Source organism: Equus caballus, chromosome 9 (assembly GCF_041296265.1).
Source record: "Equus caballus isolate H_3958 breed thoroughbred chromosome 9, TB-T2T, whole genome shotgun sequence".
Classification (NCBI taxonomy): Eukaryota; Metazoa; Chordata; class Mammalia; order Perissodactyla; family Equidae; genus Equus; species Equus caballus.
The window spans coordinates 30,219,010-30,243,618 of NC_091692.1; the positions used below are offsets into that span (position 1 = coordinate 30,219,010).

Genomic DNA, 24,609 nt, shown 5'->3' on the forward strand with positions numbered 1-24,609 from the left:
CTATATAAATTCTTTTTGAATAGCTGCATAATACTTCAATGCATGATATTGTATTACTTTCTCCATTCCTCTGTTGATGGAATAAATTTGGGTTGTGTTACGGACTGAATGTCTGTGTTCCCTCAAAATTTGTACGTGAAAGCCCCAGCGTCCAATGTAACTGTATTTGGAGATAAGGCCTTTAGGGATGTAATTAAAACTAAGTGAGGTCATAAGGGTGGAGCCCTGATTCAACAGGATTACTGTCCTTACAAGAAGAGAAAGGAGAGAGCTCGCCTGAGCATGCTCTCTCTCCACCACGTAAGGACACAGTGAGAAGGTGGCCATTTGCAAGCCTGGAAGAGAGGCTACACCAGGAACTGAAATGGCCAGCACTTTGATCTCAGACTTCCACCCTCCAGAACTGTAAGAAATAAATTTCTGTTGTTTACCACCCAGTCTCTGGTATTTTGTTATGGCAGCCTGAATTGACAAATAGAAATTGCCTTCTGTTTTTGTTTTGCAAGTATAAAAAACATCGCACTGAAATTCCTTGTACATTTGTCTTTGCACACTCATGCTAATAGGTTTATAGCAGATATTCCTGGAAGTCTGATTACTTGGTTATGGAGTGTGCACATTTAATATTTGGGTAGATACTTATGTTATTTTTTTGGCAGCACCTAGCTCTGTATTCAGATGCTCCACAAGGATACCATCCTCTAATAGGAAGGCCACCTCTCCACTACAGCCTAGAATCTGCCTTCCTATTTGGAATGACAGTCAGATAGAGACAGTCATCCACCCACTTTATCCACAGGAGCACTACTGACATTTTCAGCTGGAAAATGCCTTGTGTGTGGTATTGTGATGGTGTCCCTACCCAAAATTTATCATCTTTGGTTCCTGGGCACCAAACGCCAAGTAGCATTCCATCCCTAGTCACTGCAATACCCCCAAAAGTCTCATACAGTTTCAAAGACCCCCGATAGAGTAACTTCCCCACTCCTATAACCTCCAAAACATGTATCAAGTTTAAAAATATTTTAGTTAAAGGGAACAGTTTTGTGACCCATAGGTTTGTCACCAATGAGTTATCTTACTAAGCTATTATTGAGGATAGCATCTGCAACCTTTTTTCGATTCTAATTCCAACTATTTTTTGGTAACTAAGTCCTTCATTGATTTAGGTACAATTTCACATATACTTGGACGCAACCCATGGCGTCAATTTTATTAAAGAAAAATTTCAAATAAATAGAACAATATAAAGAATATCTATGCATCCATTACTCAGGATTAAAAGATGAACATTTTGCAATAGTAGAGCTCTTTCAAAAATTTTACTTTAGAACTATAACATAGATATCATGGAGGGCCCCTTTGTATCTTTACTCAGCCACTTACATTAACCTAGTGTGTATCTTTCCCTCTATATTTGTGATAGGCAGAATAACGGTCCCCCAAAGATGTCCATTATCTAACCTCTGCCATCTGTGAGTATGTCAACTTACATGGCAAAAGGGAACTAAGGTTGCACATATGATTAAGGTGAAGGACCTTGAAATGGGGAGAGTTGCTAGGATTATCCAGGTAGGGCTAATCTAATCACATGAGCCCATAAAATCAGAGCGTCCTTCCGAGTTGTGGTCAGTGAGAGAGATGTGACTATGGAAGAAGGTTCAAAGAGATGTGATGTTGCTGACTTTGAAGATGGCGGAAGGGGGTCACGAGCCAAGGATTTGGGGAGCCTCTGGAAACTGGAGAAGGCAAGGAAATGGATTCTACTCTAGAGCCTTCAAAAGGAACTTAGCCCTGCGAAATAGCCCAGGGAGACCCATGTCAGACTTCTGACCTAGAGAAAGTAAGATAATGAATTTGTCTTGGTTTAAGCCAGAAAATATGTGGTAATTTACAGAAGCAGTAGAAAAACAATACAATATTATATACTGTTACTGTATGTGTTTATTCATAATCAACGTATAATAATGGTTTTGATTTTTAAAACTTGGCCTAAATTTGACATTTGTAGTAGAAATGTATTGGTTATACTTATAAATCCCTTTCAGTCCTGATTAAAACAAACGTTATTATGCCTACTGACCACTAGTTGCCGTGTAGCATTACTCATTATCTTAAGACAAAGACGGTAACCGAGCTTGGACTGGGAAAACGTGGGCTCAAGAAAGGGTTGCCAGATAAACGTACAAGGTGCTTTGTTAAATCTGAATTTTAGATAAACATGAATAGTTTCTTTTAGTATAACTGCAAATATTTCATGGAACACGTTATTTGCTAAATCTGTAAACCCAGGGCAAGGTAACTTTTGTGACCCACGTCTCAGCACCAGTTTCGTACTTAAAATCGGAATAAGAACTCCTGCTTTATTGAGCTGTTAAATCCAAGTGAAAGTCAATCTCTTTATAAGTACTAAACTTTTCAAAACAATGAGGGTTAAGACAAAAGAGTTTGGACCGGGCTCTCTGCCTATGGCTGGGGCCCTGGGCCGCCCCCAGGCGGGGGGCAGGGTTTCGAGATGTGGGGTCCACATGCCAGCCCCGCTCTGCTCTCTTTCCTGAGGGGCCAGCCAGGGCGCGAGCTCTGAGTCCCTAAAGAGAGCCTATATCGTCGGTCGCAAAGACTCCAGCTACCCACTCGGCACACGCCCCTTCTGAGCGCAACGCCCCTCGGCGGGCTGTTTGGGACTCTTCCGGCTTCCGGCTTCCGCCTTCCGGGCGGTCACGTGCCTCTGGTCACGTGACGGGCGCTCCTGTCATTCTGCGGCGGCCCGGCTTCCTTCTGCCTCTGCCGCCCTCAACGTCTCCTCGGTGGGGAAGGTCTTCACTTCCCAGCGCCCGGGTCTCCAGCCGCCGCTTGGGCCTCCGGACCGGGCAGGAGACGCCGACTCGGCTCTGACCAGGCGCCCCAGCCCGGCGGTGGCCCTGACGCTCCGGACCGCCGCAGCTCCCCGCCGCCTCTGGTGCGTTGTAGGGCCCCGAAGGTTCGCGAAGTCAGGCCGCGCTCCGCTTGTGTTGTCTTCGGCACCAGCCCGCGTGAGGCCACGCCTGCGGTTTCTCCAGCTTCCCTGGTGCGTGCCGGTTTCTCGGCGCTCTGCCCCTCCTGCCCTCCTCCGGTTCCGGGTTCCCAGATTCTTCCCTTCGGGCCTCGACTGGGTTTACGAGATTGCAGAGCCTGCCCCGCAGGGGCCAGGACGGGAGAGGGACGGGCAGGGGAGAGGAGGACAGATCGAGGGTATGCTTTCTTCAGGCTTAGGCCACGGCCCTGGCCTGCTGGAGGTTCGAGTTGTTCAGGGACCCAGGTCACTGCCCCGGGACATCTTCATCTACACCGCTGGGGCTGAGCCTGCTTGGTTCCAGGGTTCCAGCTTGGCCCGGACGGAGCCTGTTTCTGCCTGGGCCCTGCCAGTCCGCTTCGCTCTTGTTTGTTTAGGCAGCAAATCCTCAGATGTAGAGATTAAGTTCCAGACTGACGAAGGTCATTGGGATCCTGGGGTAGAATTTTGCGTATGGTTTTTAACTTCTTTGAGGCATAACTTTGAATTTATATTTTGTGAAAAGGAACCTGTATTTTGTGTCGTGATAAAATGAGGCTTAAACTATTATCTGTTAGTTTAGGAGTGAGAATTACTTAAAAGCTCATTATTGTAGGTTCTTGTCTACAGACCAGACTCCCATTGTTGGCTGTACCTAAATTGTAATTGGTATTTGTTTCAAAAATTTCTCCCAAAATTGATTTTGAAAATACTGTGAACTTTGGTTGAAAAAAGAAAGCTCTGTCTTCTTAGAAATTACGGTGTCACTTTGGTTGGGCATTTTAATTTGAGTAATTTTAGAAAGGAGTTTTACATTTTTCATATGTCACTTCAAAATGATGCTGAGTAAATGTAAATAAAATAATTGGTCCGACTTGTCTTATACAGGTTCTTATTTTTTCTCTTTCGGAAGAGGAAAGTTGATTCCAGTTGTATACATTTAAAATACTTTACTATTTTGTATACCTGTTCTATTGAAACATGATTTCTGATGGCAATCTTAAATGGTTACTTTAAAAATCTTACTGCAATATTAGTGCCAATAATTTAAAAACCTTTCCTGGAAAAGTAGAAACCTATAGAGAACATTTTTATGGAGCAGTGCATAATTGAGCAAGATTTGAAACATAGTGATATTGATATTTACTGTTTAGGAGATTTAATATTTGAGTTGAATGCGTGGAGAGATTAAGGCGATAATGATGATATTAATAATAATAATAGTAGTAGTTGTTAAGAAATAATAACACCTGGTATTCTGGTTTTACCTTGCATCAAAATTGAAGATCTGTTGAGTAACATTCAAGACCCTAAAGTTTAGATGACCAAAATGGATATCCGGGGTGCAGTGGATGCTGCTGTTCCAACCAACATCATTGCTGCCAAGGCTGCAGAAGTTCGTGCGAACAAAGTGAACTGGCAGTCCTATCTTCAGTAAGTATTGATTTGCAGTGAATCATGGATAATCATGTGCTTTTGCATCAGACTTTTTCATGGTCATGCTTCTATGAGAGAAATGTGGAAAAAGACTTAAATGTGGAAGAAAACACTTCCTCCTTAGAGTAATTAGCTGTCATAGGATGACAGTGTAGTGTGGCGGAAACAGCTTGGGCTGTGGGCTGTGGGCTTTGGAGGGCAGAAAAGGATAGTGTACAAAGCCTGCCCGACTGGCTCAGTGTGCCTAGATGATCAGCGTGGGGACAGATGGCGTTGCAGAATGGCTCTTACTGCTAGTAGAAAGTGTAGATATTTGAGTTTCAAGACCTGGGTTTGGATTCTGGTTCTTCTTTCTACTAAGTAGGCAAGTCCCTTAACTTCTCTCAGGTTCATTAAAGTAAGTGTGAAGTGAGGATACATATCCCACAGGATTGTTGCTGAAATAATGTATTTAAAGTGTTAGCACAGTTGAATACAAGCAGTCGTATGTTGAATACACTGTGAATAAATTTTAGTTCTTTCTCCTTCCTTCTTCTTGTATCAGGATTTAGCATGCTGGTGTTCTGTATTTATCTGTAAAGTAAGTGTTCACTTATTCTTGACCATATTTTATCATATTGACTGTACTTCCTATTTGTTTATTTTGGTATATTTATAGCAGTGAATTATTAAGGAAATTCAGTTCAGATTTGCATATACATTTTGAAAAACAAATTGAGGATCCTTAGTTTTATATATGGCAGTTTGTTTTAAGAGGAATATGCAGTGCAGAAAAATGCTCCTTTTGTTTCTGTTAATTTAGTCAGTTATCAAACATTCATTGACCACCTTCCAAGTCTGAAGCATTTTTCCAGGCCTTGGGGCTACAAAAATATAAACTCATAATCGAGTAGGAAAGTCAGATGTATAAACAGATCATTTTAATTCAGTATAACTGTGATAGTAGAAAGGTACAGAGAAGGATGAGTGCACAGAAAAAGGCCAGCTGCTCCTACCTCCAGGAAGTTTTTCTGAAGGGGATGTTTCCTGAACTGCGTTTTAAAGGATGAGTGGTATTTAAACATGTGACAAGAAGGGAAAACTTTCCAAGTAGAACAGACTGTGAGCAAAGGCAGGGAATTAAAGACAGCATGCTGGGTGGGGAATAATGCATGTTTTGGAGGCAGCCAGTGGGAGAGCTGAGGCTGGAGAGGCAGCCATGAGCCAGTTGTGAAGGCCCTGGGCGCCAGTGGAAGGAGTTTGAACTTGATCCTATCAGTCAGTGCTTTTACAGATGTTTCTTAAGCTGTGAAACCCGTGGTTCATGTGAAGTCTGGTAAGGAAGCTCAGCAGGTAAAACAGATGAAAATGATATAGTCAAGTGGAGGTAGGAGTGTTTGTCTTGCAACCCTCTTTTGAGACCATTCACCATCCTCTTTAGGATTCTGGGAGCCCAGTTTTTCTTTTTTTTTTAAAAACCGCTGTCTTGAGGTATGATTGACATACACAAAGCTGTACCTATTTAAGGTATACAACTTGATGAGTTTGGAAGTAAGTGTACACTCATGAAGCCATCACTACAATCTATGCTGTAAACATATTCGTCACCTCCAAAAGTGTCCTCTCCTTTCTTTATTTTATTTTACTTTATTTTGTGATAAGAACCCTTAATGTAAGGTCTACCCTCTTAGCAAATTTTTAAGCAGACAATACAGTACTGTTAACTATATGCCTTATGACGTGCAGTAGCTTTATAGGACTTAATTCATCTTGTCTAACTGAAACTTTAAATCCTCTGACTAACACCTCCTCATTTCTCCCTCCCCCCAACCCCTGGCAACCACTATTGTGCTCTCTGCTTTCATGAGTTTGACTCTTTTAGATTCTTCATATAAGTAGGATCATGTAATGTTTGTTCTTTTGTGTCTGGCTCATTTCACTTAGCAAAATGTCCTCCAGGTTCATCCATGTTGTTGCAAATGGCAAGATTTCCTTCTTTTTTCACGATGAATAATATTCCATTTTATGTAAATATCACATTATCCATTTATCTGTTCACAGATGCTTAGGTTGTTTCCATTTCTTGGCTACTGTGAATAATGCTGCAGTAAGTGTTGGAATGCAGCTGTCTCTTTGAGATTCTGATTTCTTTTCCTTTGGATATATACCCAGAATTGGGATTTCTGGATCATATGGTAGTTCTATTTTTAATTTTTTGAGGAGCCTCCACACTGTTTTCCGTAATGGCTTCACCACTTTACATTCCCACCAACAGTGTGCAAAAAGATTCCCTTTTCTGCACATCCTCACCAACACTTTTTATCTTTTGTTTTTTGATAATAGCCGTCCTAACAGGTGTGAGGTGATATTTCATTGTAGTTTTGATTTGCATTTTCCTCACTATTAGTGATATTGGGCACCTTTTTACATACCTGTCGGCCATTTGTATGTCTGTGGAGAAATGTCTATTCGGATCCTTTGCCCATTTTTAATTGGGTTATTTGTTTTTTGCTGTTGAGTTGTAGGAGTTCCTTATATACTTTGGATATTAATCCTTTATCAGATATATGGTTTCCAGATATTTTCTTCCATACTGTAGGTTGCCTTTTCACCTTGTTGATTGTTCCCCTTGCTGTGCAGAAGCTTTTTAGTTTGATATAATCTCATTTGTCTGATTTTGCTTTTGTTGCCTGTGCTTTGGTATCATATGCAAGAAATCATTGCTAAGGCCAATGTTAAGAAGGTTTCACTGTGTTTTCTTATAAGAGTTTTACACTTTCAGGTCTTATGTTTAAGTCTGTAATCCATTTTGAGTGGATTATCGTGCATGGTATAAGACAAGGGTCCAGTTTCATTGTTTTGCATGTTGTTGTGCAGTTTTCCAAAAGCATTTATTGAAGAGACTATCTTTTCCCCATTGTGTGTTTTTGTCATCCTTTTTGAAGATCAGTTGATGGTATATGTGAGAGTTTGTTTCCGAGCTCAAGGAGCACATTTTTAAAATTACTGTTGTGGGTGTTGGAAACTACTGACGTTTGTAGATGGGAGTTAAATGATCGGTTCCATCTTTTGGTTGGCTTGCTCTGCCGACAGTGTACAGGGGGGATTTGTGGGTAACAAACCTAGAGCTAGGCAGAGGCTGTGGCAGTATTTGAGGATGTCGGAATGGAGACAGTTGGATAGATTTGAGAAAAGTCTTAGTGACTGATTTGCTGTGTGGGGGCAAAGAAGAATCTAGGATGACTTCTGAATTCCCACTTTAAGGGGCTGGATTGTTGTGGGCCCACTGACTCAAGGGCAGAGGAGCAGGGACTTTCTGATGTTTTCTCTGTTCATTTATATCTGTGTAACTGTTTAAATCCCCCGTGAAATTAGGGTTTCGACTCTGTTTCCTAATTTTAGTTCAGAGTGTGTTTAGACTAGAGGACAAGTACTGTCGTGTTTATGAAGCCTAAACCTGTTTATAGTCTAAATGTGGTAACACTGTTATTGATCATAAGGCACTGACTGACTGGAAGAAGCTCTCCAGCATTGGCATTTGGAACATTTGCAGTTACAGGGAGATTTTTAATTCCTTTCTCTTCTGTTCCTCCTGTTCTAGGGCCTCCATACTGCATAAATTGTATTCTTCCTTTTTCCTATTCTGTCCTTTTTTCTGTTGTTCATTGTACCAATTTCTTTTATAAAACCCCTCTACTGTGTAGGTCTGTGCACACATGTTCACCAAATGCTAACTGTGTGCCTGGCGTTGAGCCTGTTGTGGAGACACTAGTGGGTAGGAAATGTGCGTCCCCTAAAAGAGCTAGCAGATTGTTGGAGGCTGGCGTGACACCTGAATTGTCAGTGAATCTTGTATCACATCACATACTGATAAAACCTGTGAAACAGTCCCCCAAGGTCAAAAGGCCATTATACTTTATCCTTCACAAATTAATGTGTTATTATGAAAATACAATATTTTAAGAATCTGTTTATATTTGATTAAACTGTTTTTTAATAACTCATATAGACAGTACATAAATGAACAGGCGTGGCTATATTCCAGTCAAACTGGAATCCAGTAAAACTATATACTGAGGATATAAGAATCGTAAAATAACATCCTTTCTCTTGAGTTTAAAGTTTAATGAGGAAACAAACTTTTAAGTAAAAAATTAAGTAATAAATTGTGGTAAGCATTAAAGTGCAGATATATGCAAAGTTTTTCTCAGATGAGAAAAGGAGGGAGCAAACATTGGGAACATCTTCACAGGACACGTAAGGATACAGGTAGGCGTTGTCCATGCAGAGGAGCTGGGGGCTGTGGTGAAGGAAGCTCCAGGCGGGGAGCTGAGACATGGAAGAACATGCAGTACTTGGGGAGCTTCAGGTAGTTGGGTGTGAGCCACCCCTGCTGCTGCAGGCCAATTTGTGGCACCTTCATTCACCACTTTTGTAGACCAAAAACCGAGGAGTCATCTTGACTCTTCTCTTTCTCTTACAATCCTTATCTAGTCTGTTAACAAGTTCTGTTAAACTCTACATCCAAAATACTTCCCAATCTGTCCACTTCCCTCTGGTTCCACTGCTGCTAACCTACGGCAAGCTATCCTCATCTCTCATAGTCTCTTCTTACAGCCTCTTTCCTGGTGTCTCTGCTTTCACTGTTCCCCCATGGGAGCAGTTCTTTCCATAGCTGCGACAGTCATTTCAAAACTGTAAATCAGATCACACCACCCTGCTCACAACCATCTAGCTACTCTGCCCTTCTGGGTCTTTCTGATACAGCAAGCTTATTGCTACCCCAAGCTCCTTGGACTTACACTGCTGTCTCTCTGCAAATTCTCCCCTTAAATCATTTGGCACATTAACTCGCTTCATTCAGGTGTCTGTGCAGGCAACCTCAGAAAGGCCTTCTCTGTAATCCAACTAAAATATGTCCTTTCCTCTGTTGTCACTTTCTAGCTCCTTACCCAGCTTCAGTTTTTTTGGTAGCATTTACAGTCCTGTCATTATGATGTTATTTTTAAAAAAATCATTTATTTTTATATTTGTGTATTTTCTCTTCTCCCCACTGGAATGCAAGCTCAAAGAGGGGTGTCTCATTCATTCATTGATGTGTCACCTATTCTTAAAGGTCCCTGGCACACAGTAGGTCCCCAATTAATATGGGCTGATTAAATCATGAATGAGTAGAGTACTTTTTGGGAAGTGGTGGAGAGGAGTGTTTGGAAAAGGAAGTAACGTAATACTTGGTAAGTATCATACTATTTCCCATTGTTTTCATTGCAATACTGTGACTTAAGCTTTTCTGTCCTTATTTTAAAGATGAGGAGATAGCTGTTCAGATAGGTTAAGTAATATCTATATGCTCATATAGGTTTTAATTAGTCAATTGATTAAAAAGATTTTTATTGAATGCCTCTGCCTAAGTGCTAGGTAGAACTGCCATTTAAGTCACAGCCTGACCGATATGAAACGAGTAATATGATGAGATGTGTGCTTGAGAAAGCTATCTCGTAGGTAAGAGGGGTGTGGAGGGGGGTTGGATGGGAAACTGGAAAACCTGTTGGTGGATTGTTACTGTAGGACTGAGCTACTCCAGAGGCAGGGAAGTTGAGAGGAGGGTGATATTAGGTGGACGAATTGTTAAGACTGGTGTGTGATTGATTGTGGGCCGTTAGAGAAGAGACCAAAATCCCTAACCTCCTAGATTATGGGACTGTCGAAGGAAGACTCAGAGACAAAAGAATTTAAACAATGAAAGAAAAAGTTACTTGGAACAAACGCAAGGGTGTCAGACTTCAGGAGGAATGGCTTGCCAGGTAAAAAAACACAATTATTTGAATGGAAAAGAAAGCTGCAGAATTCTAAGATTACCAAGTGTAACCTTTGTTGTATGCTTTCTTCATGGTGGAAAAACTGTGACTTTTCCACATGATTATCCTATTTACAAAGGTTATGACATGCTTACTACACTTCTGCATAGCAAAATTTGGGGGTTAAATTGTTTTAGCTAGGGAGTCCAGATTTATGAAAAAAAGATTTCATTTGTTTTGGGATCAGAACCAGACAGAATGACCTTGTTATCCTGGTTTAGCCCTGCGTGCAGAGTGCATTTTCTCCTGACTGGTATGTGAAGTGCTTAGCTGCAGTTGAAACGGGGCAGAGTGTCCATTTTTGCTTCCATTGTCCCATTACCCAGGCTGGGGATGGAGTGTTTGGGGATATACATTAATGATCTCAGTTCTGCTCCTGTGGGGTCTGGAGTGCCTCCATGATCTGTGGGAGGAGAGGACCCCTACACACATGAGAGTGGGGACTGTGGGAGCTAACTTACCAGTGGAGAGGGTAGAAGAGAGCTCTCAGGGAGAACCACAGAGAAGGAGATGAAGAGCACCGCCCACAGAACCTGAGGCACAGGGAAGGAGATGAGGAGTAGGTGAGAGCACCGAAGAGAAGTGGCCTGAAGGGGACGAGAAGAATTTGGAAGCTAAGGAAGAGAGAGAGTGTTAAGAAATGCCTACATTGTCTCTTCCCTCGGAGATCTAGAAAGACAAGTACTGAAAATTCTCCTTTGGGTTGTTAAGGAAGGGATCCTTGGAAAAAGTGTGTGAGAATAGTTTAAAAAAAAAAAAAAAGCAATGTTAAAAAAAAAAGCGTATATGAAAACAAAGTTACAGTGCTTAAAACTGTGGAACTGATACAAGATAGAACAGTGGATTACAAAATCCAAAAGTAGATTAGAAGTATCTAGAAAAACTTGGTATGTAGTAATAGTATATATAAAACGCAGAAGGGATAAAGTAAAACGCTGAGATTTTGAATACGTAAAAGTTGAAATCTTCTTTGGAGGAAGGTGGGGTTGTGGGTAGGTGTGGCAGGGAATGTGAAAGTTCAGCTCCCGTGTCTTGGGGAGGGGATGGCTCTGAGTACCTTGCCTTCTCAGCCTCTCCTGTGCGCTCAGGGAAAGCTGTCCTCTTTGGGAATTTGCCTGAACCCTGGCTGGGCTCTTTCCCTTCCATGTCGTGTGTTCCTCACTCCATCTGTGGTCTCTCCTGTGAGCACTTCCTTCATAAATCACCTGTATACCAATCCTCATCTCAAGGCCTGCCACTGGGAACCTGATCCAAGACAGCTCTGAGAAGGGACCATACTTCTGTAATGATGCATAGTGGGAAAGCTGCTTCAGATTCAATGTTTTCCTGGTTTTACCAGCTTCTCACCCAAAGGGGAAGGGGGTGGATGGGGAAGGGCAGCTTCTTAAAATACTGAGTTAAGAAAATATATTGATGCTGTTTGAATGACAAAGCATATTTTTTTCAGTGCATTTTTCAAAGCATGTTTTTATTTTCAACTTTCATTTACTCTGTGCTTATATACACCAAGTGCTTTTTCTTATATTTTTTCTCATAACCACTCAGTGGAATAGGCCAGGTAGTATTATAATTGCCATTTTATTGGTGTGGAAAATAGCTATCAGAGGGATAGTGACCTGTCAAAGTTTCACAACTGGAGTTGAAACTCCTCCTCATGTTAATTCTCATTGTATACTTTTCCCACCATAATGATGGTCTGAAAGAGTTGATGTGTATCCTGAAGTGCTCAGTCTCACACTGTTCTAGTGACAGGTCTTTTCACAAGGAAGGGTCCGACAGGAGGTTTGCTGTGATGGATGAGTCCTTTTTGAGTGGAGCAGTTGGGAAGTCAAGCCAGGTAGAAAGGGAAGGTACAGGTTCAGTTGTGATGATGCTGAATTTGATATGTGAAATTCACACAGGATAGTGTGGGGTGTTTGCTGAGAGGATGGGAGATCAGGATGGAGAGTTTATTTTCTCAGAGAGGGGGTGGATCACATTTTTATGAGTGGAGGGTAAGAATATGCTGGAGAAAATCATCATAGAAATTCATATAAAGTGGGTTTGGTCTTGATGGTTTAGAAAGCCAAGTAAATTGTCTTGGCAGGGGGAATAAAGGAGAGACTTCAGATAGTGCTAAGAGATGACTTTTTATTCAGTGCTTACTTGGGCCAGGCACTGCGCTAACCATCTTATGTGAATTACTTATTTTCTTATGTTCTTATTTTCTTTGTTTTACTTATATGTGAATTATTTAATTTCTTCCTCAGTTCAACCCATTAAAGGCAATATGGTTATTCCCATTTTGGAGATAAATTAACTTAGGTCCAGAGAGGGCGCATGATCAGTGAGTGGTGAAGCTAAGCTTTCACCTCAGGTCCGTCTGATAATAGGACTTGTGTGTCAACCCTAGAGTTGTGTGTCAACTACCACAGAGAGAGGAGAAAGACTGGGAATCTCTATATCACTTCCTCACAGTGGCTGTTCAACTCTTATTCTTACCTTCTAGGGGGCAGATGATTTCTGCTGAGGATTGTGAATTCATTCAAAGGTTTGAAATGAAAAGAAGTCCTGAAGAGAAGCAAGAGATGCTTCAAACTGAAGGCACTCAGGTGATCGATATAAACATATGTCATGAACACCTTCCTGTATCATTAAAAACTCTAGAAAAAATTTTTAATGGCTATGTGATATTCCCTTGTAGGTATGCATCATAAGTTCAGAATCTTTTTTTATTTGAAATCATTTGACTAATTTCCAGTTTTCTTTGTTAATTTTGGATAAAACGTTTTATCGAATGTGTTTATTTCTCCCTCCTTTTCTGCATTTCTGAAAATTCTTTTAGATTAGATTCCTAGAAGGGAAATTACTATTTGAAAGTATATGGTGTTTTTTTTTTTTCATAGATATTAAGATTGTTTTTATTTTAATATTACCAAGAAGCACTGAGATTATTGTAATTCCTCCAAAACATAGAATAAAAACAAGATAAATTACAAACTTAGAAAATGTTACAGAAATTTGGAAAATATAGTCTATATGACATATTACGAATGCCATAAGAATAATTGCATTTACAATAGGCCCACTGACACTGAAAAATGATTGCTATTTATGTGTTTATTAATGATCCACTTAGCTATATAAAATAGGATTGTCCTTTGACATTGCCTCACAGGCAAATTACAGTATATAACTAGTTCATTTTTATCTTCAGCAAAGCCCCAAAAACTAAATGTTCATGAAAAATAAATCAGTTAAAAAATTGAATTACATTTATAAAGTCTATGAGATGTGAGACCAATGTATTTAGCCTACTCAGATTTTCTGGAGACAAAATAATCACTTTTCATGAATAAGAACATTATCCAAAATATTATTTCTGTATTTTTGTGTGGCATATGAAAACATACAACAAAACATAGAGTAAAAACTTCCAGACCTGTACAAACATTTTCATTGAAACTCTCTTGCCAATCTAATTCTTTTTTAAAATTTTTATTTATTTATTCATTTTGGAGAGGAAGGTTGGCCCTAAGCTAACACGTGTTACCAGTCTTCCTTTCTTTGCTTGAGGAAGATTGTTGCTGAGCTAACACCTATGCCCACCTTCCTCTCTTTTATGTGGGATGCCGCCACAGTACCAGGTACACACCTGGGATCTGGGCCTGCGAACCCCAGGCCGCTGAAATGGAGCGCACATACTTAACCACTATGCCACCAGGCTGGCCCAGATGATCTAATTCTTTTTTTTTTTTTTTTTTATTATTATTTTTTTATTGAGTTATTGATAGGTTACAATCTTGTGAAATTTCAATTGTACATTAATGTGTGTCAGTCATGTTGTAGGTGCACCACTTCACCCTTTGTGCCCACCCCCCACCCCACCTTTCCCCTGGTATCCACTAAACTGTTCTTGGTTCATAGTTTTAAATTCCTCATATGAGTGGAGTCATACACAGATTATCTTTCTCTCGCTGGCTTATTTCACTTAACATAATTCTCTCAAGGTCCATCCATGTTATTGCAAATGGAATGATTTTGTTCTGTTTTGCAGCTGAGTAGTATTCCATTGTATATATATACCACAACTTCTTTATCCATTCGTCTGTTGATGGGCACTTAGGTTGCTTCCACGTCTTGGCTATTGTAAACAGTGCTGCAATAAACATTGGGGTGCACAGGACTTTTGGGATTGCTGACTTCAGGCTCTTTGGATAAATACGCAGTAGTGGGATGGCTGGATCCTATGGTAGTTCTATTTTTAGTTTTTTGAGGAATCTCCATACTGTTTTCCATAGTGGCTGCACCAGTTTGCATTCCCACCAGCAGTGTATGAGGGTTCCTTTTTCTCCGCAACCTCTCCAACATTTGTTGCTATTAGTTTTAGATATTTTTGTCATTCTAACGGGTGTAAGGTGATATCTTAGTGTAGTTTTGATTTGCATTTCCCTGATGATCAGCGATGATGAGCATCTTTTCATGTGCCTATTGGCCATCCGTATATCTTCCTTGGAGAAATGTCTGTTCATGTCTCCAGCCCATTTTTTGATTGGGTTGTTTGATGTTTTGTGGTTGAGTTGTGAGAGTTCTTTATATATTATGGATATTAAGCCTTTGTCAGATGTATGACTTGCAAATATTTTTTCCCAGTTAGTGGGTTGTTTTTTTGTTTCAATCCTATTTTCATTTGCCTTGAAGAAGCTCTTTAATCAGATGAGGTCCCATTTGTTTATTCTTTCTATTGTTTCCCTTCTCTGAGAAGGCATGGTGTCCGAAAAGATCCTTTTAATACTGATGTCAAAGAGTGTACTGCCTACGTTTTCTTCCAGAAGCCTTATGGTTTCAGGTCTCACCTTTAGGTCTTTGATCCATTTTGAGTTTATTTTGGTGAATGGTGAAAAAGAATGGTCGATTTTCATTCTTTTACATGTGGCTTTCCAGTTTGCCCAGCACCATTTGTTGAAAAGACTTTCTTTTCTCCATTGTATGCCCTCAGCTCCTTTGTCAAAGATAAGCTGTCCATAGATGTGTGGTTTTATTTCTGGGCTTTCAATTCTGTTCCATTGATCTGTGCACCTGCTTTTGTACCAGTCCCATGCTGTTTTGATTACTGTAGCTTTGTAGTATGTTTTGAAGTCAGGGATTGTGATGCCTCCCGTTTTGTTCTTTTTTCTCAGGATTGCTTTGGAAATTCGGGGTCTTTTCTTGCCCCATATGAATTTTAGGATTCTTTGTTCTAATTCTGTAAAGAATGTCATTGGGATTCTGATTGGGATGGCGTTGAATCTGTAGATTGCTTTAGGTAGAATGGACATTTTAACTATGTTTATTCTTCCAATCCATGTACATGGAATGTCTTTCCATCTCCTTATGTCGTCATCCAATTCTCTCAGAAATGCCTTGTAATTTTCATTATATAGGTCCTTCACTTCCTTAGTTAAATTTACCCCAAGGTATTTTATTCTTTTTGTTGCGATTGTGAATGGTATTGTATTCTTGAGTTCTTTTTCTGTTGGTTCATTACTGGAGTATAGAAATGCTACTGATTTATGCAAATTGATTTTATACCCTGCAACTTTGCTGTAGTTGTTGATTACTTCTAACAGTTTTCCAATGGATTCTTTGAGATTTTCTATATATAAGATCATGTCGTCTGCAAACAGCGAGAGTTTCACTTCTTCCCTCCCTATTTGGATTCCTTTTATTCCTTTTTCTTGCCTGATTGCTCTGGCCAGGACCTCCAGTACTATGTTAAATAAGAGTGGTGATACAGGGCATCCTTGTGTCGTTCCTGTTTTCAGGGGGATGGGGTTCAGTTTTTGCCCATTGAGTATGATGTTGGCTATGGGTTTGTCGTATATGGCCTTTATTATGTTGAGGTAGTTTCCTTCTATGCCCATTTTGTTCAGAGTTTTTATCATAAATGGCTGTTGGATCTTGTCAAATGCCTTCTCTGCATCTATTGAGATGATGATGTGGTTTTTATTCCTCAGTTTGTTGATGTAGTGTATCACGTTGATTGATTTGCGGATGTTGAACCATCCCTGTGTCCCTGGTATGAATCCCACCTGATCCTGATGTATGATTCTGTTGATGAATTGCTGAATTCTGGTTGCCAAAATTTTGTTGAGAATTTTTGCATCTATGTTCATCAGTGATATTGGCCTGTAGTTCTCTTTTTTCGTGGTGTCCTTGTCAGCGTGATGTTGGCCTCATAGAATGTGTTAGGAAGTGTTCCATCTTCCCTAATTTTTTGGAATAGCTTGAAAAGGATGGGTATTAAATCTTCTCTGAAAGTTTGGTAGAATTCCCCAGGAAAGCCATCTGGTCCTGGGGTTTTATTCTTTGGGATGTTTTTGATTGCTGTTTCAATCTCTTTCCTTGTGATTGGTCTGTTCAAATTGTCTGCCTCTTCTTGAGTGAGCTTTGGGAGACTGTAGGAGTCCAAGAATTTATCCATTTCCTCTAGGTTATCCATTCTGTTGGCATATAGTTTTTTGTAGTATTCTCTTATAATCTGTTGTATTTCTGCAGAGTCTGTTGTTATTTCTCCTCTTTCATTTCTGATTTTGTTTATTTGAGCTTTCTCCCTTTTTTTCTTTGTAAGTCTGGCTAGTGGTTTGTCAATTTTATTTATCTTCTCAAAAAACCAGCTCTTTGTCTCATTGATCCTTTCTACTGCCTTTTTCGTTTCAATAGTATTTATTTCTGCTCTGATTTTTATTATTTCTCTCCTTCTGCTGACTTTGGGCTTCATTTGTTCTTTTTTCTCTAGTTCAGTTAGGTGGAGTTTAAGGTTGCTTATTTGGGATTTTTCTTGTTTGTTAAGATATGCCTGTATTGCGATGAATTTTCCTCTTAATACAGCTTTTGCTGTATCCCATATGAGTTGGTATGGCATGCTATCATTTTCATTTGTTTCCAGGTTTTTTTTTATTTCTTCTTTAATTTCTTCAATGATCCATTGCTTGTTCAGTAGTGTGTTGTTTAGTCTCCACATCTTTGTGCCTTTCTCAACTTTTTTCTTGTAATTAATTTCTAGCCTTATAGCACTATGATCTGAGAAGATGCTTGTTATTATTTCAATTTTTTTCAATTTGTAGAGACTTGCCTTGTTTCCCAACATATGGTCTATCCTAGAGAATGTTCCATGTGCACTTGAGAAGAATGTGTATTCAGCTCTTTCAGGGTGGAGTGATCTATATATGTCTATTAAGTCCAATTGTTTTAGTTTTTCATTCAGCTCCACTATTTCCTTGTTGATTTTCTGTCTGGATGATCTGTCCATTGATGTGAATGGGGTGTTGAGGTCCCCTACTATTATTGTGTTGTTTTTAACATCTTCCTTTAGGTCTGTTAATAGTTGCTTTATGAATCTTGGTGCTCCTGTGTTGGGTGCATAGATATTTATAAGCGTTATTTCTTCTTGATGAAGTGTCCCTTTCATCATTATATATTGTCCCTCTGTGTCTCTCTTTCCCTGTCTTATTTTGAAATCCACTTAGTCTGATATGAGAATTGCAACACCTGCCTTTTTTTCCTTGCTATTTGCTTGAAGTATTGTCCTCCACCCCTTCACCCTGAGTCTGTGTTTGTCCTTGGGGCTGAGGTGTGTTTCCTGGAGGCAACAAATTGTTGGATCTTGTTCTTTAATCCATTTTGCCACTCTGTGTCTTTTTATTGGAGAGTTCAATCCATTCACATTGAGAGTGATTATTGATGCATGTGGACTTAATGCTGTCAATCTGTCGCTCATTATCTTGTTTTCCTGTGTTTCTTTTCCTGTGTGCTTTAGACTACCCATTTAATACTGCAATTTCTTATGCTGGGTTTCTTAGATTTTTCCTTATCTATGATATGTGACTCTGTTCTGTACTTTATTTTAGTGTCTACCTTGAAGTTTGTATTTAGAATCTCGTGTATAATATAGTCTATTCTCTGGTGGTCTCTTACTTACTCGACCAGTACTGATTTAGACCCTTTGCTCTTCCCCTCCTAAATAATTATTTTCATTTTTTATTCCAAATCGTCTTATTAATTTGTAGTTAGAGTGCTAAGATCGTCCTTGTTTTGGTAGTTTCCTTATTTTTACCCTAATGCTATAGTTGAATATTTGCTATCCTGTTCTGGTTCTATCCATTGGTCTCCCTAGTCTTTGGCTTGTGTCCCCTTTCTCCCTTTTTTCTTTTTTCAAGTATGAGAGTGTTCTTGAGGATTTCTTGTAATGGAGGGCTTTTAGTTACAAATTCCCTTAACTTTTGTTTGTCTGGAAAAGATTTAATTTCTCCCTCATATCTGAAGGAAATTCTTGCTGGATAGAGTATTCTTGGCTGAAGGTTTTTATCCTTTAAGGCTTTGAATATATCACTCCATTCTCTCCTAGCTTGTAGGGTTTCTGTAGAGAAATCCACTGACAGTCTGATAGGGGCTCCTTTATAGGTTATTCTCTTTTTTTTCCTTACTTCCCTGAGTATTCTTTCCTTATCATTCCTATTTGCCAACTTTACTATTATGTGCCTTGCGGTGGGTCTTTTTACATTGACAAATCTAGGAGATCTAAAACCCTCCTCTACACACATTTCTCCGTTGATCCCTAGATTTGGGAAGTTCTCTTCAATAATTTTGTTAAGCACACTTTCTGCTCCATTTTCCTTTTCCATATTCTCGGGAATTCCTATGATCCTTATGTTCTTACTCCTCATTGAATCCATTATCTCTCGGAGATTTTCCTCATTTTTTTAAATTCTTAGTTCTCTTTCTTCCGCTGTCTGGCGCCATTCAGCCTGTCTGTCCTCGATTATGCTGATTTGCTCCTCTATATTGTCTACATGGGCATTCAGGGAATCCGTATTCTGTTTTATCTGGTCCATTGTGTTTTTCATCTCAAGTAATTCTGTTTGATTCTTCTTTGTGATTTCAATCTCTTTTGTGAAGTAACTCCAGAACTCGGCTTGTTTCTCTATCTTTCTCTCTACCTCATTGAGTTTTTTGATTATAGCTGCTCTGAATTTATTATCACTTAGTTTACCTAATTCCAAGTCCTCAGGACTTAATTCTGTGTTTTTATTGTTTTCCTTCTGGTCTGGGGCTTTTATAAATTGCTGGATGGTAGAGGAGCGGTTTTTTCTCATGGTGGTAGAATTCAGTTGCAGTTACAGCCTGTCACCACTAGGTGGGGGTCGAGAGCGGCGTGTTAGCTCTCCGCCTTGGGGCAAGATGGCTGCGCCCACTGGCTTTGCTGTTGGGGAGGGGCTGTTACTCACACCCGCTGTCTGGGTTCAGATCAGTTCTGTTCTCTGGTCTCCCAAGGCCCTTGATTTATAGGGTCCCGGTGGACGGAAGCTTTCCCCCCGTCAGCGGGTCTCCACTGAATCAGCGGCAGGAGTCCTGGATGATCCCCTGTTGCACGGCCCCTCCCCCGCTCCTTCCCGACCCGCGCCGCAGCGATCGCAGACTCTAGGGGAGGGAGCGATGTTCTCTCCTACCGTTCCGGCGCCTCCAAAGGTGTAAAGCTAGGTTTATGATCTCCTCCTTCTTGGTATTGTAGGTCTCTAACGAGCTGGCATTATGTTTATTCTTTGAAATTCAGTTCTTCCAATCTTTTGTTGTATTTTGGAGGGGAGAGAATCCTGGGTTAGCTCACCCTGCCATTTTGCTCCACCCTTCTCCAGTATATGATGTTTTTAAAGTTGCTTAACTTTCTTTTAGAAATTTTTTTCCACTTTGTATTCTCATTAGAATAAGATGCAATTCTGCTTTCCATCAGATTTTCTGATATGGGGTCATGATTGGCTAAAAGAGCCCATATACAACTCAATCTGATTCTCAGCAGTCCTGGGAAATTGGGGAAGAAACATTATTGGCTCCAGTTTTTGTTGAATCCCAGAGCGACTGTCACGTAGTTGATAAGTTGTGGAATGGGGACAGCAAAGCCTTGGGATTCCAGTCCGCAGTACTCTTGTTGGTCTAGTGTTCTGCTTCCCAGTAAATGCAGGAAAACAATTCAAAACCGATAATAAGTTTTGATTGTCTGTATAACTTAATTTTTATGTCGTCATGAGTAGTCAAGAGTTGATAGTAGCTAGGTCTATTTGAAAGTAGTAAACATTTTGAAATTGATCACCAAAAGTGATCAAATATCTGATGCAAGTCATAGCATGGTCCTCCCATATTTCATCACTATATTTGTAAAAGGTGTACATTTTCCATAATTGAAATCTGTTGGTTAATAGCGTTTGTATCCTAATTTGTGCAAGAGAAATAATATTTTACTGATATTCCATTAAAATGTTGTATTTGCAGTTGATAACAATAATTAACATTAATTTCATTTTTTTCTAGTGTGCCAAAACATTTATAAACCTGATGACTCATATCTCCAAAGAACAGACAGTTCAGTATATACTAACTATGGTTGATGATATGTTGCAGGTAGGTTTATTCTTTACTTAATACATTTAGTGACTTTTTGTGTCCTACACAGTAACAGCATTTTTGTCAGGTTTCACTTAAAGCATTGCTTCTCTTTAGAGTGTAATAATATATTTTTCTTCATTATGTGGATTGTAATTTGCTAATAGTGATAAAAATGGGAATGTCCACACACAGACTGTTTTCTTTTTATCAGTGTGTCAACTAATCAATCTGTATTTTTTCCACAATACCTCGGAATTCTTTGTTGAACACCAGCAACTTTTGGTGAATCATTTGGGCTTTCTGGATGCTCTGGGTACTGATAGATGATATGGCTCCTTCTGTTTCAGTCATTCAGCAGGTTTCAGAGCCCCTGTGTTCCAGGCCAGTGCCATGCACTTGGGGGTTCACTGCTGAATTTAGGCGAGGTGCTTGCGCTCAAAAGTCTTGTCTCTCTGGGGAACATTTCGCTTATCATCTAAGACTTTTCCAGTTGCATAAAGTTTCTATTTACTGTTAAACGCAGAGGGGCCTCCTTTATTCACAATTTTTTATTTTACACTAGAGTATAATCTAGAGTTAGATTGTTGGTATATAGAGCAGTTCTTGTTGAAACAGGCTGTCTGGCTGCTAAATCCAATGTCTGTCTCCATGTCTTAGGAGACTTGAAGAAAAGTGTCAGTCTGGTTGCTTGGGGGGCATTGTTCTGTCAGTTTACAAGGAAAAACATTTATTCATGGCCTTCTGTGTGCCAAATACAGTGCTAATTATTACTGAGGATACAAAGGTTAGGAAGAATGGTGCTGTCTACTTAGGGGCCATCATATCATTTACAGGAATGTAGTGATTTTGCTGTGTGAGTAAGGATAATATCCTGCCTGGGCTGATGGAAGCCTGTCTGAGAATGATCTTGGTCTTAGCACTTTTTCCTTTAAAAAAGTAAAGTTAAGAAAAATGGGGAGTCTTGTGGTCTGCCTTGATTATCCTAGTTATTATATGGGACTACACCTAGAATGAGGAGGCTATGAGTTGGCATGCAAATCTTGGTTTTATTTATATGTAAACATACACACAATACACACAACACAAATATCCTCAATTTTTATACACACCCACATATCTGTAAATTAAAAACCATGCGTTCACACTCTCTCCAGTGTCATTTCAGCTCAACACCACAGAGTTCATTGTAGTCTCCCTTTTCCATATTTGTAACTGTCTTGTGATAGTGAGATTGTGAGCTCCTCTTAGCCTCTATTTACTTGTTTGTTTTTCCTTATGATACAAAGAAAGTGGTGTCAGCATTGCTGACCCTACAACCATGAACACAGCCCTTTACTCGGAGCTCAGTGTTCATTTGCAGTGCTTGCTCTTCAACTGAGGGGAGCTGGTCAGACCATTATGTTCATGTTTTTCTCAGAGTGCTTATATTATTTTTCTTGAAATACAGTTAGATTCATTTGTTTTGTTTGTATTATACACTAGGTTTTTTTCCTCATCCTTGTTGATTTTATTTTATTATTTTTGATTATGTAAAAGATTAACATCCTTCCAGAAGTCAAAACTATACAGTAAGGTATACTCAGAGAAATTTTAACCCCCATCCGATCCCTTGAACCCTATTTCTACCCACCTCTTATAGATAACCAGTATCATAGATTTGTGGTTTATTCTTCTTGTTTTTCTTTTTGCAAAAATAGGCAGGTTCATGTGTATTTTCTTATTTCCCCCTCTTTTATATAAAATATATACTCTGAGAAGAAGGACTTTATCCACATTCTCTTGAAGATTTGTAACTTGGGTACCTGGGACAATAATGGCTGGAGGTTTGTTTTTAAGCAGGAATTGAAACCGCAACAGACTAGTTGAGGAAGGTGGATTTTAAATTTATTTAAAACATATGAAATAGTTTCTGCTTTTTCTGTATGTAGAGTACTTTGTTCATTTATGCGTTCAACGAGAATAACAGTTTTAACTTTGGAAATAATCCGCCAGTGGAGTTAATGATGGTCAACCTGAATTTTGAGTCCTTGGCTAAAGTTATTATCACAACTGTTTCAATTGTTATTCTAAACTATAATGATTCGTTATGTAAGGAGATGACAGTCTATTCCTCAAACAGGTGACTGTTAGCATAGACCAAAATTAAAACCAGTGTATTTAAAAAGAATTAAATGTTGATATGAAAATTAAAATTATTGTTTATATTGTTGTACTTTTACCAAATATTGCTATTTAGCAACCATATTCACTTAGTGAACCAGAAAGTGGATTTCAGCCAGTGATATGCAGAGAACTTTAGGTGAGAGGTAGAGCTTGCATGATTTGAACTAATAATTAATTGTTCCTCAAATCCTCTATCTACCTGTTAGTGTGATATGCTGTTTTTTTGCTGTCTTTACCTGCCCTGATTTTTCTATCATAATATGCTAGGAGTAACCTTGAACATTTGAGGTTTGTCAAATTTCCTCTTTCCCTTGCTTGCTTGTAAGTAGCTTGATGTGCTTCCTGTTGATCCTTCCTTCCAGAGCTAATGTGTGATCTTTCCGCCCCTCCTGGTATTTTTCAGGCTGAGAAGTGGTGTAACTTAGAGTGTTACATCTTGCAGGGCTGGGATCTGCTATCTTGGTTCGCTTAGTTTAAACTAATCATAATAATTAAAGGTGATTTTATTTTTAAAATACCTATCCCTGCCCCCATCCCCACCCTCTGTCTCATAGTAATAATGACACAGAGACAGATCTCATACACACTGGAAAAAGAAAACATATTGATTGATGCAACATAAAATGAAAGGTTGAGAAGCAGTGCACAATTGTTACATGTTTTAGGAAAATGCATTCCAATTAGTGATATTTCTTTCTTTCTTTTTTTTTTTTAGGAAAATCACCAGCGTGTTAGCATTTTCTTTGACTATGCTAAACGTAGCAAGAACACTGCCTGGTCCTACTTTCTGCCAATGTTGAATCGCCAGGATCTCTTTACTGTTCATATGGTAAATTTTGAATTGATCAAATTTCTGATTTAGGGAGGGAACACACCCAGGCCATTTTAGACTTGGTAACCCCCAGTTCCCGGAGGAGTAACTGTTGTGATGTTAACTTTTCAAAGCAGTGTTTTTGGTGTTTAGTAACGTGGGGATTTTGGGAAGTCAGAGGAGGTAGGGTTGCTCTGATACAAAGTCTTACAGAGTATCTGATGAGTTCATCAGCATAAAGCCTTTGGTAAATTCACACATGCAAGCTGCTTTTGATTGTCTATGATAGGATTAACCATATTTTACAATAGAAATTAAATATTGCTTTGAAGCAGCTACTGTGTTTAATTTTTATTTTAATAAGTATTTACTTAATTGCTTTTTAATACCTTAAATAGACTCCTGTCCTGTTTTAAGCTTAGCCTGAAAGGCTATCTTTGGAAGTCTTAACACTGAACAGTTTTTTATAGAGTATGAAGAAGGTATGAGAGGATGGTTGAGACAATAAATCTTTGTTCATGCATTTTCTGTTCGCAGTGTGGAGTAGGCTGCATGGGGGGAGCTCCTGAGGCTGCTCATTTCAGTAGATGTCTTTAAATTTTTCAAATCAAAAACCATTGTTAGTGAAACATTTTTGAGTATGTGTGCTCTCTCTCTTTCGCCATATATATCTATATTCATTTATGTACTAGTGTATTCACATAGTGTATATATTTATAAAAAGAGAAATGAAAAACTAAACTGTGTAAAATAAACTCATGAAATAAGCTGTGTTTTAAAACCCAATAATGTATTTTCTTCTTTCAAATTGGAAAGGCTTGTTTTCACTGTCTGGAGACATAGTTTAAATGTCTTCCTAATTTTGATGGTTTTGAAATAAAATTGACATATATTAAAGACCAAATATGCAGTTAGGGTAAGACTCATCATTA

At 39.2% G+C, this 24,609-nt stretch overlaps 1 protein-coding gene across 9 annotated transcripts in view; it reads left to right on the plus strand.

The window, feature by feature from the left end:
* Positions 1–2,639: 2,639 nt before the first annotated feature.
* The window catches only part of ATP6V1H (ATPase H+ transporting V1 subunit H), a 129,726-nt gene continuing 107,756 nt past the window's right edge, over positions 2,640–24,609 (plus strand). For 2 of the 9 annotated variants that reach the window (XR_011421596.1, XM_005613166.4), the window contains exons 1-5: positions 2,677–2,959; positions 4,318–4,465; positions 12,794–12,896; positions 20,629–20,718; positions 23,582–23,695. Coding sequence is in view for 6 of the 9 variants with exons in the window: in XM_005613166.4 (XP_005613223.1) it covers positions 4,353–4,465; positions 12,794–12,896; positions 20,629–20,718; positions 23,582–23,695 (420 nt within the window). In the remaining 3 variants the exon portion in view is untranslated. Of the gene's footprint in view, positions 3,232–4,317; positions 4,466–12,793; positions 12,897–20,628; positions 20,719–23,581; positions 23,696–24,609 lie in introns of all 9 variants that reach the window. The other 7 variants (XM_005613165.4, XM_005613167.4, XR_011421595.1 and 4 more) reach the window with 7 other exon arrangements.